The sequence below is a fragment of the Solenopsis invicta genome, chromosome 4 (assembly GCF_016802725.1).
Source record: "Solenopsis invicta isolate M01_SB chromosome 4, UNIL_Sinv_3.0, whole genome shotgun sequence".
In the NCBI taxonomy this organism is placed as follows: Eukaryota; Metazoa; Arthropoda; class Insecta; order Hymenoptera; family Formicidae; genus Solenopsis; species Solenopsis invicta.
This window is the reverse complement of record NC_052667.1, coordinates 17,014,043-17,032,920: the sequence shown is the minus strand read 5'-3', so window position 1 is coordinate 17,032,920 and position 18,878 is coordinate 17,014,043. Positions and strand designations below refer to the sequence as shown.

The 18,878-nt window shown below is 33.7% G+C and overlaps 2 protein-coding genes across 3 annotated transcripts in view; one reads left to right on the top strand and one right to left on the bottom strand.

Annotated features, from left to right (window-relative positions):
* Position 1: 1 nt before the first annotated feature.
* Positions 2-2,212, bottom strand: LOC120357603. Its single transcript, XM_039448443.1, has 2 exons — positions 1,592-2,212; positions 2-992 (listed from the first exon to the last, which is right to left on the bottom strand). The coding sequence occupies exon 2, from the start codon at positions 968-970 to the stop codon at positions 2-4; it is 969 nt and encodes a 322-aa protein (XP_039304377.1). The 5' UTR covers positions 971-992; positions 1,592-2,212.
* Positions 2,213-8,958: 6,746 nt separating this feature from the next.
* The window catches only part of LOC105199494 (serine--tRNA ligase, mitochondrial), a 28,607-nt gene continuing 18,687 nt past the window's right edge, over positions 8,959-18,878 (top strand). The window contains exons 1-3 of one of the 2 annotated variants that reach the window (XM_039447808.1): positions 8,959-9,418; positions 9,524-9,613; positions 15,034-15,773. In XM_039447808.1, the coding sequence (XP_039303742.1) occupies positions 9,611-9,613; positions 15,034-15,773 (743 nt within the window). In that variant the 5' untranslated portion in view covers positions 8,959-9,418; positions 9,524-9,610. The remainder of the gene's footprint in view (positions 9,419-9,523; positions 9,614-15,033; positions 15,774-18,878) is intronic. The other variant, XM_039447807.1, reaches the window with a different exon arrangement.

Genomic DNA, 18,878 nt, shown 5'->3' with positions numbered 1-18,878 from the left:
TTTATTCGTATAACGTATGATACGTAGATCCCACATGTATCCGTTCATATTGCCATGTAACTTCACCTACGGATGATAGCAAATATTCAGTTAAAATGTCTCTTTGCTCGTATGCTTCGCGAGTTGCCCTATGTGCACTGCAAGGCCTTAGACGTTCTATTCCTTCGTTTTCATCTCTCCATCTTCCCGGTATTACTGTTCCCATATCATTATCATGATCGACAAAGTTTGTTGGGCAGTATGTTTGTTCGCATGATGATTTTTTGGCGTTTTCAGTCATTAAAAAATTGTGTAAATTTACGCATGCTAAAACATATCGATCAACAGTTGATGGATGAGCACAAATTGGGCGACGAAGTATTCGCCATCTTGATACTAGAATACCAAAAGCATTTTCGATTGTACGTCTTGCACGTGATAAACGATAATTAAATATACTTTTGTTATCGCTCAAGTATCGACTAGAATAGGGACGCATAACATTTTTATGCAACTGAAAAGCCTCATCATCAACGACAAAATAGGGCAATTCTATATCACATCCAGGTAATTTCCTTGTTTCATGCGATATATTAAGTGTGCGATTATATAATGCTTTTCCAAATACTGATTTGGATAGAACACCAGCATCACAATCACTGCCAAAAGCACCTACGTCAACTACAGTGAACTTATACTCATGATCACATATAGCCATGAGTACTAAGCTAAAAGTCTTCTTATAATTAAAATATAAGCTCCCAGATTTTGGTGGTGCTTGTATCTGGATGTGCTTTCCATCCATTGCACCAATTGTGTTTGGAAAATTCCACGGTTGCCAAAAGCCCGTGCTTATATTTTTCCACTCATCCAATGTTGGTGGATTAAGATATTCAGTACTAAGTACGTTTGAAATTATTTCGCATGTTTCCTTAACTATGGAATGAGCAGTTAATAATCCAATGCGATATGCTAATGCTATTGATGTCATTTGGTCACCTGTTGCAAGAAACCTATTTTCAAGAAAAAGGACTTTATTATTATCTATCTATCTATCTATTTATATAAGTACCGTCTTCTGTCTGTCTGTCTGTCTGTCTGACCGCGAACTACTTATTCGTTTTAATGGACCAAATTTTTACTAAAAGTATGTAAAATAGGGGTAGAATTTTCCGGGGAGTGCTATGATGTGTATAGTTTTTCGTTACCGATTTTTTGGAAACCGGTTTGGAAATTATTAAAATTTCGAGAAATAATAAATATTAATTGACCAATTTTCTTGAAACCAGTGCCAAAATTTTTTTAATTTTTGGAAGATAAGTTTAATTTTTTATTAATGGATCAATTTTCTTGAAACCAGTGCTAAAATTGTTCTAATTTTTTGTTGATTTTAATGAAACTGGTACCAAAAGAATTTTATGGAGATGGCTACTATAGGGTTGGAAATTGGAGGTTTCATGGGGTTCTATTGATGCTCCTAATTAATTAGTGAGAAGGATTTGGGAAGAGGGGAATAGATTTTGAGCACGCGCAAAGCGCGGGCGAAAAATCTAGTAATTATATATAAAATATCAATAACAAGGTTCAGAATTGAATTTATTTATACAATTACCTGAGTGTAATAATCAAACGCTGCTCTGGAGACAAGAATCGCCAATTAGATTTTTTAAATATGATCCTATCTTGCTTAATAATAAATTAAAAGTATCTTCATTCATTCGTGTATATTTAAAAAACATATCTGAATCTTGTTTCAATTCTTGAAAGAGGTGGTCAAAATCTCCTTGATAAAATCTTAATGTATTAATTGGACGACACCACCATCTTCTCTTATGTTTTTTTAATAGACGATGTCGACGATGTCTGTATAATATATAACTCAAACATGACAAAGCACATAACTCTTCAGCTTCCATATTTCAATTTTTAGATTTTTCAGAGGATATGTCGAGTAACACGGATTGCACAATATAATATTACAAATCCACGGAATATATATATGTCAATTTGATAATATTTATTCTACAGTGACGATTGAACATTTTCTTTACGACGCTGCATATGTGTACACATATAAAGATACATTTGAGTAGCACTTTTCTTATTAGATATGTGATTGGTTCATTTCTTTATGCATATGTTTATGCAGTTATGCAAACTTCGTCTGAATTGACCCTTATTATGGTTATAATTGTGCATATGCTTATGGGCTTATGCAAGTTTGTGTGGATATAGCTTTAAACATGTTAAAAATATTAATTGTTTATAACCGCCGGCGTTAGCGTTACCCAAGATTAGAGTCCCTAGAAGTAGAGAGTCTGAACATCTGCCCCTAAGGGTGCCGTCACATGGGGCGTAACTTGCGTAAGTGTAACTTGCGCCGACCAATGATATCGTTTTACTCAAACATTAGCTTCCGCCTAGTTACTTTACGCTTTTTACGTTATTATCGTTCCGTCGAATCCAATTTCCTGCATAAGAAACGCTATATACATGTAGTAATACATGTATTGGTAACATATGTATTACTTAAATAAGCAGAACAAAATTAAAAGATAGATAATGATATCAGGGTAAATTAAGAAACAGTTTTATATCAAATTTATTATTTATAATAGCTATTCTGCAATAACATTCTGTCATATCCAACCTTCTTGCGATATGTTGATACAAAATTTTAAGGTTATAGTTGTACATTAATAGATATGTGCGTGTTGCTTGAATTTCTTACATGCAAAATGCTTTCTTTTTCTTAAATGCCTAACATATATTTATTTTGTTTTAAATATATAAATTTTTGAAAATTTCAAGGAACAGGAATATATGCTCGCACAGGTTAGATTCGCACATATCTATTAATGTACAACTATAGATAGATGATTCACACATACTAGTGTGCAGAGTATCAGTTCCACATGAGGCGTACTTTCCGAGACGCGTAAATTACAAAAACCAATCGTAAATTTGTTTAGCATTTCTGTTAGAGAGTACAAGAGAAACCCTAATCAACAATTGGTTGCATTAGATACGCATTTTTTGAAAATCCGCGAAATACGCTTCATGTGAAAGAAGGCTTTTAAATGGCGTAACATATTTTAGTAAATTACTAGAATACGTAAATTACGCTACGCAAGTTACGCCCCATGTGACGGCACCCTAAAATGTCGGTGATGAATATGTCAGTGTATGTACGTGAGCTTTATGTGTGTGAATGTTTATCATTGTGTGCACTTAAACGTGTTGTATGCTGTTATCCCAATGGCTAAAGAAGATTAAACAGGGATCCGTATTGATGCTACAATTTTAGGTGCACAATCACGTGCATCCAATCACGTAGAACCCCTAGATGTCCAGACTCTCTACTTCTAGGAACTCTACCCAAGATGTACATACCAGAAAATAGTGAGAAGTAAGGGGACTCGCTCTAATCAAGTACCTCGAAAATATGTAAAAACTGTTCTACAATGAGTTGAAAACGCTCCGTCGCCAGTTGCAAAGAATGGGCGGATCCCGATAGCGCACGGGACCGATAGCCCATCACCACTCACAACAACCAATGCATAGAGATTTTCCGTTGTTGGGTTAGATAAATTAAGATGATTGGTTGGTGGGCTATCGCACCGTGCGCTATCGGATCTCGTCCGCAAAGAATGGCAACTAGCGCTATTTCCGGTGGCAAGAGAGTGTCGCGGTTGCCAAACAATAGTTGGCCAACTTTTAACTTTGGCGATAGCAACTGGCGATAGCAACTGGCGATCGCACCACCTTAACCCTATAAAGTGAATTGAAAGAGCGTGGAGAAGCGTGGCGAGAATTACGACAAACGTGATTTGTGACCCTGCGCCGCCAGCAATTTTGAAGGTACCATTCGTTTGCTAGTAATTGCATGTTTTTTTGTTTTGTTTGCATATTAATTAGTTTAAACAAAAAATCGGAATTAAAATTTGGACAAATTTGGACAAGTAAAAAGTCGTTTTAGCCTTTACCGGGGTGCGCACGATTAGACACCGCACGATTGGACACCACCACTCACAGCGGCCGATGCCAAGAGTTTTTCCGTTGGTTTGGTTAGATAAGTCAAGATGATTGGTTGGTGTTCAATCATGCTGTGTCCAAAAGAGTGTCACCCGCCTTTACCTCGTGATTTCCTGGGGGTCTATCATGTAACATTTCCCCTAGGGCGGAAACGTGAAAAGTGAAAAGTTTCACATGAACTGCACGATCATGTACACCCAAGGACTTTGATTCTGTCCATGGGGAAATTTTCCAAACTGAGAAGTCGCTATCTTTCTAAATACTTATGGCTCTGGCAGACCAGCGCGATTTGCGACACGCGACGCGCGATTATCCAATAGGCGTACGTCTTTTCAAAAAATTATAAACGCCTATTGGATAATCGCGCATCGCGTGTCGCAAATCGCGCTAGTCTGCCAGAGCCATTACAGTTTATGATTAACGTAACGACCAATAAGTTCTAGTCGTTTTATTAATCATGAACTGCGAGTATGTAGAAAGTGGTGACTTCTCAGTTTGGAAAATTTCCCCATGGACAGAATCAAAGTCCTTGGGTGTACATACACCTAAGGACTTTGATTCTGTCCATGGGGAAATTTTCCAAATTGAGAAGTCGCTACCTTTCTACATACTTGCAGTTCATGACTAACGTAACGACCAATAAGCTCTAGTCATTTTATTAATCATGAACTGCAAGTACGTAGAACACCCAAGGACTTTGATTCTGTCCATGGGGAAATTTTCCAAACTGAGAAGTCACCACTTTCTACGTACTTGCAGTTCATGATTAATAAAATGACTAGAGCTTATTGGTCGTTACGTTAGTCATGAACTGCAAGTATGTAGAAAGGTAGCGACTTCTCAATTTGGAAAATTTCCCCATGGACAGAATCAAAGTCCTTAGGTGTACGATTCCACGGAATCATGTAAAGCCTGCCGCAGACGATACGTTTTTTCTTACTGGATTACTAACTGGATTTTCTTGCTACCGTACGGGCAATGGTACTGGCAGTGATACTGGCCATGGCTTCACACGGTGTGAGTTTCGTACGGGCTGAGCAACTGAAATTTGTTTCATAGAAGCGGCACGCTTAAATATGGATGAAATAGATGAGATGGATGAAATTATTGCAACAGTTGTACACCCAAGGACTTTGATTCTGTCCATGGGGAAATTTTCCAAACTGAGAAGTCACCACTTTCTACATACTCGCAGTTCATGATTAATGAAACGACTAGAGCTTATTGGTCGTTACGTTAATCATGAACTGTAAGTATGTAGAAAGATAACGACTTCTCAGTATGAAAAATTTCCCCATGGACAGAATCAAAGTCCTTGGGTGTACATTGTCGTAAAATTGCTATTGCATTATTTTTAATTATTGAAAAATTGCGACAACAAAATAAATATCGCCGACGTTTATGGAGTCGACACTCAATACATTCTTTAATGCCTCACTTTTACTGTGTTTATTACGGTAATTTGGTGTGTTTATCGCATATAAACATGGTTCCTATTAGTAGGCCTCTATTAAACATAAAATACTTTTTTTGGACTATTTTGAAGTCTTTTCATTTTTGCACGACGTCATGTTTGCGAAGTGAATTCACGTTTGAACTTTGACAACACTTCGACAGTATAACCTGGTATAACCCAGTATAACCTATACAGACTGCGTCCTGATTGGCTTTCACAATAAACCAGTACAGAATCACGTAAGAAAAATAGGACATGATCTATTACGAAAATCCAGTACGCGCAGTAGCGTAGCCCGTAAGCTACCCATTTCCAATACGGGAGCACATAAGACTGCCAGTATAGGAGCACGTAAGCAATCTCGTAAGAAAAAACGTATCGTCTGCGGCAGGCTTTAATTATAATAGATCACGCAAAAAAGAAAAAAGTTACCTCGAAAAAGTAATCTCGTGCTCAGTGGCCTAGTTTACATCGTGCACTTGATACGCGTATTAAGCATTATATTCGTATCAAATTTGTACTAAATTTTTAGTACTCACGATGTAAACGACGCTGGATCAAATTGGTACGAACGTATCAAGCAAGAATATGACCTAGTTTACACCGAATACTTGATACGCGTACTAACTCGTAACTTTCTATTAAATTATCTTATTTTCAACGATGCATGTATACATGATACATATATTTAATTATTTCGATTTATATTGTACCAGCTTAGTATATTATTCTTTAAATTTATTGCCGAAATTAAGATAATTTAATAGAAAATTACTAGTTAGTACGTGTATCAAGTACTCGGTGTAAACTAGGCCTATCGTACCAAACGGACACGCGTACCAAATGATACAAATGACGATGTAAACACTGAAACGTATTTTGTAGCGGATTAGGCCTATTAAGGCTGCGGTCCACTTAGCGCTTCAAACGCTACAGAGCATTCGTAGCATTAATATGGCTGGTCCATTTGACGCTTCGGAACGCTCCCAATAGCTCTTATTACGTCATCAATACGTCATCGTTTTCGCTCTCGATTCGCTCTAACTGCCTCACCTCGGGAGATGGGTTAGCTGGACCGTTTCAATATTTGGCGGGAAATTACGACTTGAGCCGTATTTCGATTCGCGCTCAAACCGCTGTTGGCTTCATCAATAGTTTGTTTGGGGCCGTATTTGTGTTCATACATGTTTAAACATGATATATCAATTGACAATAAAAAGGAATTATTATCATTAACTTTCTTTGTTTCTGTTACGCGAGAAAATATAAATTAAAATTATGACTTTACCTGAAATGACTCTTGAATTCCATAGCAGTGAGAGATGGGATAATACATTCTACATAACCTTCAATTTTAGGCGTTCTTCGTTTTCTTCGATTCATAACTCATTAAGCAAAATTCTATTTCTTCTTTCTCATCATCATATATATAAGATATTATATCGTTGAATGTATTATAAACATTTACTAAAATTGGAACTGATTCCATTATTAAATTTGGATAAACCGCGGCTAATTGATTCAAGTGCTACAAGTGCTACAAACTGGTCCACTTGTGTAGTGATTGTAATATTGGTAACACTAGTGGACCGATCATAGCGTAGCGTTTAGAGCGTAGCATTCAGAGCGTTCAGAAGTACTAAATGGACCGCAGCCTAAATATAACCTCAATTGACCGGTCTTATGATAAGTAATCTTATTTGGTCTCTCTAAAACGATAACATATTAAAAAAGGTCGTGTAAGAAACGTTAGTACGTTCAATGTAAACGAGCCTGTATTAAAGCATTCGTGCGCACCAAATTTAATACGAGTACCAAAGTTTTAACGATGTAAACTGGGTCAGTAAGTAATGATTTTTACTATATGTAATTAAATAGTATATAATCATTAAAAAAATGCTATTATATTACATCAAATAATTAATTATATTTTAAAAAAGGTATAAAATTGATGTACTTGTATAAAAGATATAACACTTACGGTGTCATTATCCATTTTTTTTCACACATGCTACATAATTTACAGTTTTTGGAATCATTCTTCTAGTTCGGAAGATTGCAATTATTTCTTCTTCTTTGCTTGAACTAGAAGATTTCAAAAATGTCTCCAAAATATTAAAAAGATCCAATTCCGGATTGCTCATTTTTTCAAATTTGAAACTTTGTTCGTTATTGCTTACAATAATGCACTGATGCTTGCATGCATCCAATGCACTGAACTGGCACGGTTAAAATATCTCGTGCCACTTATAGCGTTTTTCATTGAGAAAACTAGTGCGCACTGAATGTGCACTTGCTGCAGGTAATTGGGCGTTTCCGTTGGCACCGTCATCGCGCAAACCGAAACGTCCAATTGCCAGCGGCGAGTGCACACTCAGTGCGCACTAGTTTTCCCAATGAAAAACGCTATTAGTGCGCACTGAGTCCGCACTATGCGAGTGTCATGCGTTCAAACGAACACGTGACACTAGCCAAGTGCGCATTGGCACTGCCAATCGAACACGCGCCTGACACTGAGTGCAGCCAGTGCATCCCAATCGAAAACGCTATTAACCTGTGCAATTGCCAACTTTAACGCTTGATATCTCGGTTAGCGGGCCAGAGCGACACTTTTTTTGCCAGATTCTTTCATTTTGAGTGAAAACGCGTCAAATGAGCCTAATTTCATCAAAATCGGAGGTGCATTCCGTATTCTTAACAATTACCACTCCTTTTATTTTGATGGCCAAAGCTCAATTTTTAATCTTCAATCTTCAATCTTCAATTTTTAATGCGTAGTCTGATACAGGCTTAAGAGCCTTGCACATGAAACGCATAACATAATATAAGCACAACATAGGACCTATGGGCCAATGAGCATCCAGTATAAAGTCGCCATATTGATTTTTATAACATTGTCATTGGTCCGTCGGTCTTATGTTGTGCTTATGTAATGTTATGCATTTCATGTGCGAGGCCCTTTACACCCAGGCATTAGGTTTGTGCCAGGCATTAGAGGCTTGTTTTCTATTCCTGCACTAAACTACACTGGAACGTTCCTTCTTGCTTTCACTAACTTTCAAATATATATCTATTTCATTTTAAGTGCACACTAATTCAGGGAGTTCAGGAACAGAAAACAAACGGTAGGTTTCGAGTTGCTTGAAATCCCCAAAAATTTTTGCACTCGAGATGAGATAGATATATATTCGACCGTGAAAAAGAGAGAGACGACGAAGAAATTAATTCAAAAAGGGCAGCAACACGAACAGGCCTATTCTTGTTGGAAAGCACTCACTAGAGTCCTATATAAAGAGAGAAGCGACAACGAATCCCCATCACAACCTTCAGTATCCAATTGAGTCCTCCACTACCATTTTGAGACCGCTCTAACGTCATCAAACACCATTCGTATCATTCTGCAAACAGCTGTGGTTACAATATGGCTGCTCGCTTAGCCAATCAAGTATCAATCAGATTACCAATCAGAGCTTTGGACATCAATGTCGCTTCTCTCTTTATATAGGACTCTAGCACTCACTGAATCACTCGCAAAAAGCTTATTTATAGGCAAAAACAAAAAGCCGGTATGGCCGCTCTCACGTTCCGCACGTTCCTCTCTGGTTACGTCTTTCGAATGTAAAATGAGTAAGATGAGATGGTCGCTGGTTGGCCGTGTACCAGTAAGCGTGTTTGTAATAGAGTGAAAAAGCGCGGTCAGGATTGCTGATGCAATCCTTATTCCTTGTGCAAGCATATCCTGTATTCCTATTTAAGTCTTTTTGTTTCCCATATAACTATTGAAAGCAAGATAAGAAATACCTTGGTTACTATGATCAAATCGTCCCCGCCACGTTGTTACACTGGGGACGGGTACCATTAACGTTGAGAAGAAGAAGTAAAATGAGATTTAATCTTCAACAAAATTTCAAGTTTTGTCGAACGCAGCATTTGTGGCTACATACGTCGGTACGTAATATTATTATTCGTATAATTGTTTTCATACATTATTACATATTTAATTATTAATCATCTCTATACTAGGATTGTCAGATCTAATATCAACATTTCCAGGTCATTTCTCCAGGCGATAGATACAAAATGGATTATTAATATATCTCAGTTAAATATTGTATATCAGTTACTGTCCTCCCATAAATCATGGTACATTGTGATCAATTTTCATAATATTTTAAACTAAAATAACTTTAAAATAGGACAAGTTAAAACTATGATGTATAATTTTTTTTTTTAAAGGTTTTCTCATTATTTAGAAAAAACTTACGAGAGAACTATACGATCTAGTTTTGATTCATCCTATTTAAAAAAAAAAAGTTATTTTAGTTATAGTGTTATAAAACATCACAGTGTACACAATTTATTTGTATATATATAAATCTTTAAGTGTTGACAGTTAAAATTGTGGGAAGTAGCTAAAAAATATCAGATGAATCCTAAGATTTCATTTAAATTATGCATTGCTGAAACTAACCTTTATCTATTAGGCACAGGATAAATCAAGAAATTCTTGCACTTTCCTGGAAATTTCAGAGACTTGGCAACCTTGCTTTACACACAATGAAGTTTGTATCCTGTGCATTTGCTTTGAAAACTTAAGAATATTGTAATTAATAAAGAGTACTATTTATAACATATAATTTTTTTTTAAATGAACATTCATACAAATAGTTTTTATGATGTTTGAGTTACCGAAGAAAATTTCTATATTTCTAAAAAAGATAAATCTGAACATAAACAGTCACATAGTGTGCAGAGGTGTCAAAAAACAATGTGTGTATAGAGAGTTGGTAATAACGATAATAATGTTTAAAGTAATTGTATTATATTTAATAATAATGATATAAAACCATTATGGGTTAAGGATCAAGTAAGATTTTAATATTAAAAATAATTGATAAGTATTTCCAATATGTAGGGAAAAATGTTGCTTTAATTGTTATCTTATAAAACTATTGGATATTTTTAAAAATAAAAGTATATAGTTTATAGTTCGAATATCAAAAATAGTTTATAACCTACACTTTTAATAAATACAGAATTATGCTGCTATGAAAAATTATTTAAGTTATATGAAATAAATATTTTTAAGAGTTTTTGCAATCTTGTAAAATGTATGTATATTCTAGCTTACATTTAAATTGTCTATAAATTGTTTAATTTTTTATCTATGTGCGTTTGAAATATGCACAATGAGATTTTTGTGCTCATCTTCCTTGAGGAATGGCCTTTAGCTCCTTCTTCGCAGCGGCTTGAATCTCTTCTATCGACTCGAAACGGTGATTCGTGATTTTTTAACCAAAAACTCGACTAATATCGTTCCACAACCACCGTATTCACCTGATTTGGCTCCATGCGACTTCTGGCTATTCAGCAAACTCAAGCGGCCGCTCCGGGGACACCGTTTCGCTGCGAAGAAGGAGCTAAAGGCCATTCCTGAAATCGATTATTACAACTGTTTCGAAGATTGGAAAATCCGTTGGAATAAGTGTATTATATCAGGGGGGGGGGGATTACTTTGAAGGGGACGAAATTGATTTGCAAGAATAAATAAAGAATTTTCGAAATAAATGCAATGTCACCTTACTTTTTGGACACAGTAATATTATTCGCAAATGACCGAACTTCCGTTTGTACAATTCATATGTTTCTGTCATTGTGTGATATTGTGTGTATTAAGAAACGCATTAAAAAAGAAATACAAGATTAATCTTTAAAATGCCAAATTTGTTGTGTAAAATATTGTAAAAATATTTGACGACCATGTTTATATTTTTTTACATAAGTATATATATCACAAATTTCTGTTCTGTACAAAACTATGTTAGATAAATTATGTTATTTGACGTTAAATTATGTTATTTAAGTTTAAATATTTTGTACTTATTTATTATTTTATGAAAAATGTTATGTTGTAAATATTTTTAATATGATACGTTTAGATTCCTATTTAAGAGAGAAGAAGTATTGGAGAAATGGAATGATACAGTTGGAGATAATTTTAAGCCTGGAAAACATAGCTTAATCTGTAGTGATGGTTTTACCTCAAAAGATTATGAGGTAAGACCAGGTTCTTACAAACTGAAGTTAAAAGAATACGCTGTGCCAATTTGCCATAACAATAAATGACAATACATCTTCTATGAAGAAGAAACATACATCTTTCGATACATCTTTTGTAAAGTTGGCGCGAATTGTCCGTGTCACAAGTGGCGGTATAGCCTATCCATGCTTCAATTTTGCTATATCCCCACTACCTAAGTTAGCGATCTAGTGTAGTTTAGAAATCTGTGTATCAAATTGGTTATACGCTCAAGATATTCTCCTACTTATGTGCTTTCGAAATATGTACAATTAAATTTTTGTGCTCTTGCATGTGTTAACATCGGGGGTAGTTTTTTGGTGAAAGGAGATGAGCACAAAAATCTTGTCGTATTTCGCATATTTCGAAAACACATAAATAGGAGAACGTCTTGGTTCTATGAGCAATTTGATATCCGCTTTTTTTACTGGGACTTTACTCTTGTACCGAGAAGATGGATGCTCATTTCAAAGGCGGTTTTTCTGTCGAGGGGGATAAGCACAAAAATTTCGTACATATTTCGAAGGCACATAAATAACAGAATATGTTGGGTCTATGAATCATTTAATATCTTCTTTTTCATTGGCACTTTACTCTTATGTACATCGGGGGTGGTTTTTCGGTCAAAGAGGATGGGCACAAAAATGTTATTATGTATATTTCGAAAACACATAAATAGAGGAAAATTTTGAAACCAAGACCAATTTGATATTTGCTTTTTTACTGGCACTTTGCTCTTGTATGATGAATATGTATTTTGGGACGATTTTTTGTCGAAGAGGTTGAGTACGAACATTTGTTTGTATATAATTGGAAAGCACATAAAAAGCATTTAATTTTAGTGTATTAATTTTTGTATTGTTTAAACAATTACAGTTAGTGGGTGCTAGCTTAACGTTAAGCTAACATCCCCACTTTCAATCGTGATTTTCTGCTAAACTGTTTGAGCACAAAAATTAAAAACACTGTACATAATCAGCACATAAAAAGCACTTTTATAAGCAATTTTAGCATAGGTGCTGTTCCGATTTTTTGTGGTGGGGAGGTAACTTAATAGACATAAGGATATTGATTGGTCTATTAGCACATGCATAAGGAAAAGGATCAATCAATTTATTGCCAGTGAAAACATTGTACTTGGCAGCAGTAAAAATTACTGGCGTTGCATTTTGTTTCTTCCGTTAATAAAACTAGTAGATTGCAGTAATTTCAAATGGTTTCAAACTTCAAAAAAATCTTTCTATTTAAAATTGTACGTGTAATTAGTTTTTTGTGCGTTCAAAAGTTCAAAATAATGGAGACATTTATACAAAGTAAAATTATTCAAAGTTTCTTGATGAAGCAACGAATATAGAATTTATTATACAAGTCCAAAAAGAAGTCTATAATTATCAAAGAAGTAAGAATATCAGGAAGGAGGCTTTCTAGTAACCCGTGAAACGGAAATAGCCCTCCTATTTCCTAGCCTACAGAATCAATGTGTTTAAGGGTTAATCGAAAGAGGAGATTTCAAACTTTTTTTACATCCTGGTCCTTCTATCTCATTACGTCTTCACACAGTAAGCGTTTGAAACTTTATATGGAGTCTCTCAAACCCACTTATGTGTTTAACGGTTAATATAATACTTATTAAACAAATAATGGTTAGAATCACACCAATCCATATATTAGTAAAAAATTGCAAAAAATTGTATGTATCCAGGTTGGGAAATACCGCGTTATTTGTAACACCGTTACCGTTTTCATTACTTTTTTACGGTAATTACTTTTTTATGTCTATAACGGTAACGTCGTTAATTTTTACAGTAACGGTAACACATTTACTGTTACTTTTATAGCTACTTTAGTTCCTTATTATCTATTCAATAGATCGCACGCTGATCACGCATTACATTCTTGATTGGATACAAATATTCCAAATGAATGTTTCTATCCAAATCCAACAATAAATTTTCCAAAATCAAAATAATGCGCAATGTACATACAATTGAAAAATGTTCTTAAATAAGTGATTAATCATTAAATTAGTTTAAAGTTGATTTTTTTATTGATCAGTGTTTGATTAATCATCACTCATAATCAATCACAATCGTTCAAATGTAATTACGGATCGCATTTGTAATAACATTCAATGAAAGAATCATATTTGTGAGTGTACATGGAATGTTCTTTTTTCACGCAATGAATGGTTTTTTTTATTTTTCTATATTAAAGGACTCTACATGATTTGAATGAAAAAAACATTGATTAATTTTTTTTTAATTTTTATGTTATAGCTTCCTGACGAAAATTTAATTCACTGATAATATTTTTTTACCTAAATTGTTTTTTACCTAACGCGATTTTTTCAAAACTTTGTATTTATTGTTATATAAAAGCTTAAAAAAAATTTTTTTTTTTTTTTTTTTTTGTTAAATATATTGTTGCAAAAGTTTGCATTTAATTTTGAGATTTTAAATCTAAAAACAATGTTTAATCTAAATTTTGATGAAAATTGTACTATAATAATAGTAAAAAATAAATAAGATTAATATAAAGAAAAATTATTAGACAACTTTAATAAATATTGACAAAGCTATGTTCTGTATAATTATAATTTAAAGATTTTAAAGTTTTAATATTTATTGTCATAAATATGATAGCAAATGATAAATACAGTTTAACCATAACAAAACAGTAATTCTGAATAACATTAAAGGAATATTTCACGATAATACTACTTTTAACAGTGACAACATTTCAGATACGCGAGATACAAGTAAGTTCAAGTAATAGTATGTAAAGTAAAATATAATACATAAAGTAATATGTAAGATAAAATGTAAATTACTTTTTTTACTTTAGAAGTAAATAAAGAAAAATGGGGACATAGAGCTATACTTTTTCTAATATCTTTTTTTAAAAAAATCATATATGCTGGGAAAAAGTCAAAGAAAAATGTGGACAGAAATTTTTTAATGCATAAAAGAAAAAAATACAAGTTTTTGACTGATAGTGTAATAATAAAATGGATGTGGCTTTATTACAGTAAAGGTGTGAGTAAATACTATACACCCATGAAATTTTATTAAAATCGGTGATATATTTATCAAGGGTTTTCCTTGTTAGATACATGTAGGAGCAAAGGACTAAAATTTTTAGATTTGTTCTTCATTTTCTCTAAAAAGTAGGATACCTATAATACAAATGTTTCTTTAATATAATATTTAAAAATATTTGTTTTTAAGTAAACATTGGCATGTTTATATTATATACAGGGTGGGCCTTAAGTCAGTTGTCAAAAATGCGTTTGGTATAATAATGTTTTGACAATTGACTTAAGGCCCACTCTATATTTAAAATATTTGTTATTATTTTTATCATTAAAATCTTGATCAGCTTGCAACCCATGATTGTTTTATGTTAATTTTTATTATAATTTTTATGTTAATTGAGCTTTGTTATCATTTATTATTATTTTAATGTATAATGATATTTATAATAGCCGGCAAAAGCACCAAAGAACAATGCAATCAATGCAAGACTACTTCTGCCGGAACCAGAATACAACACAGATTTTTTATGCAATCCTGTAAACCGTGATACTATTTTCAACAATATTAGAAGAAGAAAAGGTATTGGAGACATTGACAAAGTCCTCGAGTATTCTCAGGATTCCAATAATCCTGAGAAGCAAGAGTTGCTTCTGCAGGAATTACGTAAGATACCAAACTGCACACACCCTGCAGTAACCGAATATGGTAATGAACCGAGATTGCTGAAGGAGTGCGGTAGGAAGCCGGAGTTTGACTTTGAGCCGCAGGAATTTGCTGAGCTCGTCACCAATTTGAAAGCGATAAGAACAAACACGCTGGGTCCCATTACTGGGCAAAAAAGTTACATACTTTTAGGTGATCTTGCAGAATTAGAAGAAGCGTTGATTCATTATTCGCTTAGAAGATTGATGAAGTATGGATTTAAACTATTGTCAGTGCCCGACATCATTCCTACTAAGATTATCGAAAGGTGTGGTTTAATAGTAGATGATGGTCGAACATTAGTATACAATTTAGATTCTTATTATGGAGACGACTATAGTCTGTCCGGAACTGCGGAAATGTCATTAGCTAGTAAATTGATGAATACTGTACTTTCCCATGATATGTTGCCATTGAAGTTAGCTGCTGTCAGTCGATGCTATCGCGCAGAAGGTTCAGGTGTTCTAGAGGAAAGAGGAATCTACAGGTACGACAGACTAATTATAAGTTGTTATTAACATTAATCTATTCACAGGAGGTCCCTATGCACTTTTTTATTTTAAATGTAACCTAATCCAATTTTTTAGACCGCAATTGATATTTAGAGATAAAAAGAGTTGCTTTTTTTGAAAATTTAGTCAGTAATAGGATATTTGGAAAGATAGAAGATTGAATAAGAAATAGAAAAAAAAGTAAAACTTGATAAATATTCCACAAATAAATGATTTCTCCTATTTTTATTATACATTATTCACTTAATAATTATATTAAGTTATATTAAAAAAATATTTATGTAGAAAAAATTTAAAAATTGTTTATAAAGTGTACAAGCGTTGTTGCTACATTTTCATTAGTGTGACATATATTTGTTAGAATCTCATATTTAAAGAGAATTGTACATACTATAAGTTAGTGCAACAAAGTGAGCAGAATTAATTTAAACTATTTTTTTTATTTGTTGCTTATTTGTTGCTAAAAAGTTGTCAAAAAAAAAAATTTGTTACTCTATTAATTTTCTTTTTAAATAATGTTCCGCTAAAGGAAGTTTAAGTTAGCGGGACAATACCCTTAAGACCGCGACACAGGCTTTTGTATAGCTGCATAACCATATGCATAAAAAAATTGATTGGTCCATTTCCTTATGCATGTGCTAACGGACCAATCAACTTCCTTATGCATACGGTTATGCAGCTGTGCAAAAGCCTTTATATCGCAAAAATTACACGCAAAAATAACGACGGAATTTGTTGCTAATTTGTTGCTCACAAAATATGCTGCTCTCGATATTGTGACTTACAAAATAAGTACCAATAACAATAAACAATCACCCATTAAACACAGTTACAAGAGTAAACTATGAGAAATAAATTTGTTACTCACATAACTATGTTTCCGAAATAATTCTCAGCCATTGTACTGTCGAAATATGTCAAGATCTGAATTTATTCTAACCATAAGATAGTAAAAATAATTAATTTATCCAGAGAACGCGCGCGCCACGCGCTATGGGCACGTTAACGAATGCCAAAAAATGTGCACGCTGGTATAATTATGGTATCAAAATAATCCCCGAACATTGCACTATTGAAATATGTAAAAATATGAATTTGTTGCTAATCATAAGACACTGAAAATAATTAATTTATGCAATAAACGCGTGCGCCGCGCGGTTTAGGCAAGATAGTGCCTATCAAATGTGTACGCTGGCATAATCATGGTAGAGGAGAAGAAAGTATTATGGCTACTATTGACAATATGGCTTCTATTATTTCCGTTATTAGGTAACGTATTCTAACAATTGCTTATGGAGTTAGTGTTTAGTAGTCCACTGGTTTTTTAGTGATACTAATATGCCAATACATAATGACTGACAATTGTTAGAAGGCATTTTTACTTTTGAGCATTTCTAAAGTTTTTCAAAGTACACTTTTAACCTTTAATTACATACACTTCCGCATTATTTTTAAACTTGGGTATAATACTTCGGAATAATACTTCGTATTATCACATGAAGGTATATACACTCGAGTGTTTTTGTTATTTAACTTTTTATTCGGCCGTTTACTTTTTGAGTTATACAAAATTAAAACAATAATATGGAATTTTGTTAATACGGTTTTTTAAGCGAAATTTTTATATCGAAATATTTCTTCGATAAAACGATTGTCATTCTAAAGAGCGGTGTTTAGAAACATTAGAGACATCATTTTATGCTTGTTGTTTAATGTTAAACAGATAAAATGATATTTTTAATGAAATTTCTAATGGTATTTCTAAAGCTTTTGAACGCAGGAAAATTCTAAACAATGGAAAATTAAAAATATATAATTTTGTAACAAGGTACTGTGTTTTTTTTAAACTAAACTAATTTGTAACAAATCGCTTTTCCGCTCCTCACTCGGACCGTTCACCGTTCCGCGCTGTCCGACCGAACACCCACCGGACAGCCCAACAACCGGCGCACGGCGCCAACAAAGATTTTGACAACTGGCGTAGCGTGCGAAAATTGACATCACATTTTTACTTTTATGCTTCTTGACTTCAATTTTGACTCTTTATTAATACACCATCCACTGTATAATTTAGTTGATTTTATTTATTTTTTAGAAAATATGGATTAGGTCTACAGGGAAAAACATGCAAAAAAACGCGCCTTATATTCTACCTCGAAGGTGGTGTGGAAACGAATGTATTGCTATTATTGTTCTTCGGACACTGTGTTGACCGTATAACGTAAAACGGTTGTTTGTACATGAAAAATGTATAGAACATTTTTTGTAGAGAACAGTTCAATCTACAATTTTGATAATAACCATAATTGACGTACGACTAATAGGAAACGAGATATTTACAAAAAATCGATTTTTGTGATCTTTGCCCTCAAATAACTTTTGAAGCTAACACGATATCGATGGGAACTTTTTGCATCTTGTTTATAATGTCTAAATAAAGGTGTGTGCAAAAAATTAGTTAGGTGGCATTTTTTTTTTTAAGGCTCCTGACTCAGCCGAGAACTCCGCGTTGACGGTAGCGACATTTCGTCGCGGACAAAATTAGAACTAATACACGTGAAACGTGACAGATTGACGATGAAATGTTATCGTGCATGTCCTTTTGTTATTATGTGTTTCATTGTAAAAATATGACTTGTCTCGTATTTACCAAATTCGTAAAAATGGACCGCGAGTAAAGTTTCTTTGAATTTTATACATATAAGTACATTTTTCACTCCTTTTAATAGCTATCCGTGTGTTTTCCTGTCTGAATAGACGTCACTTTACGTGCTTTTTACGACTATTTACTGACTGCTAGGCGAAAAAAGGATAGTCGTGACCGATATTTAGAAGTGTTTTAAAGCCATCTGATTAGTCTGTTTTATCCAAATTGGCATTATTTAGAAATGACACGTTGGACAAAATTACGTGCCCATGTGTTTTCCTGTTTCAATAGCTTCACTTTACATGCTTTTTACAACTATTTACTGATTGTTAGGCGGAAAAAGGATAGTCGTGACCGATATTTAGAAGTGTTTTAAAGTCATCTGTTTAGTTTGTTTTATCCAAATTGGCTTTATTTACAAATGGCATGTCGG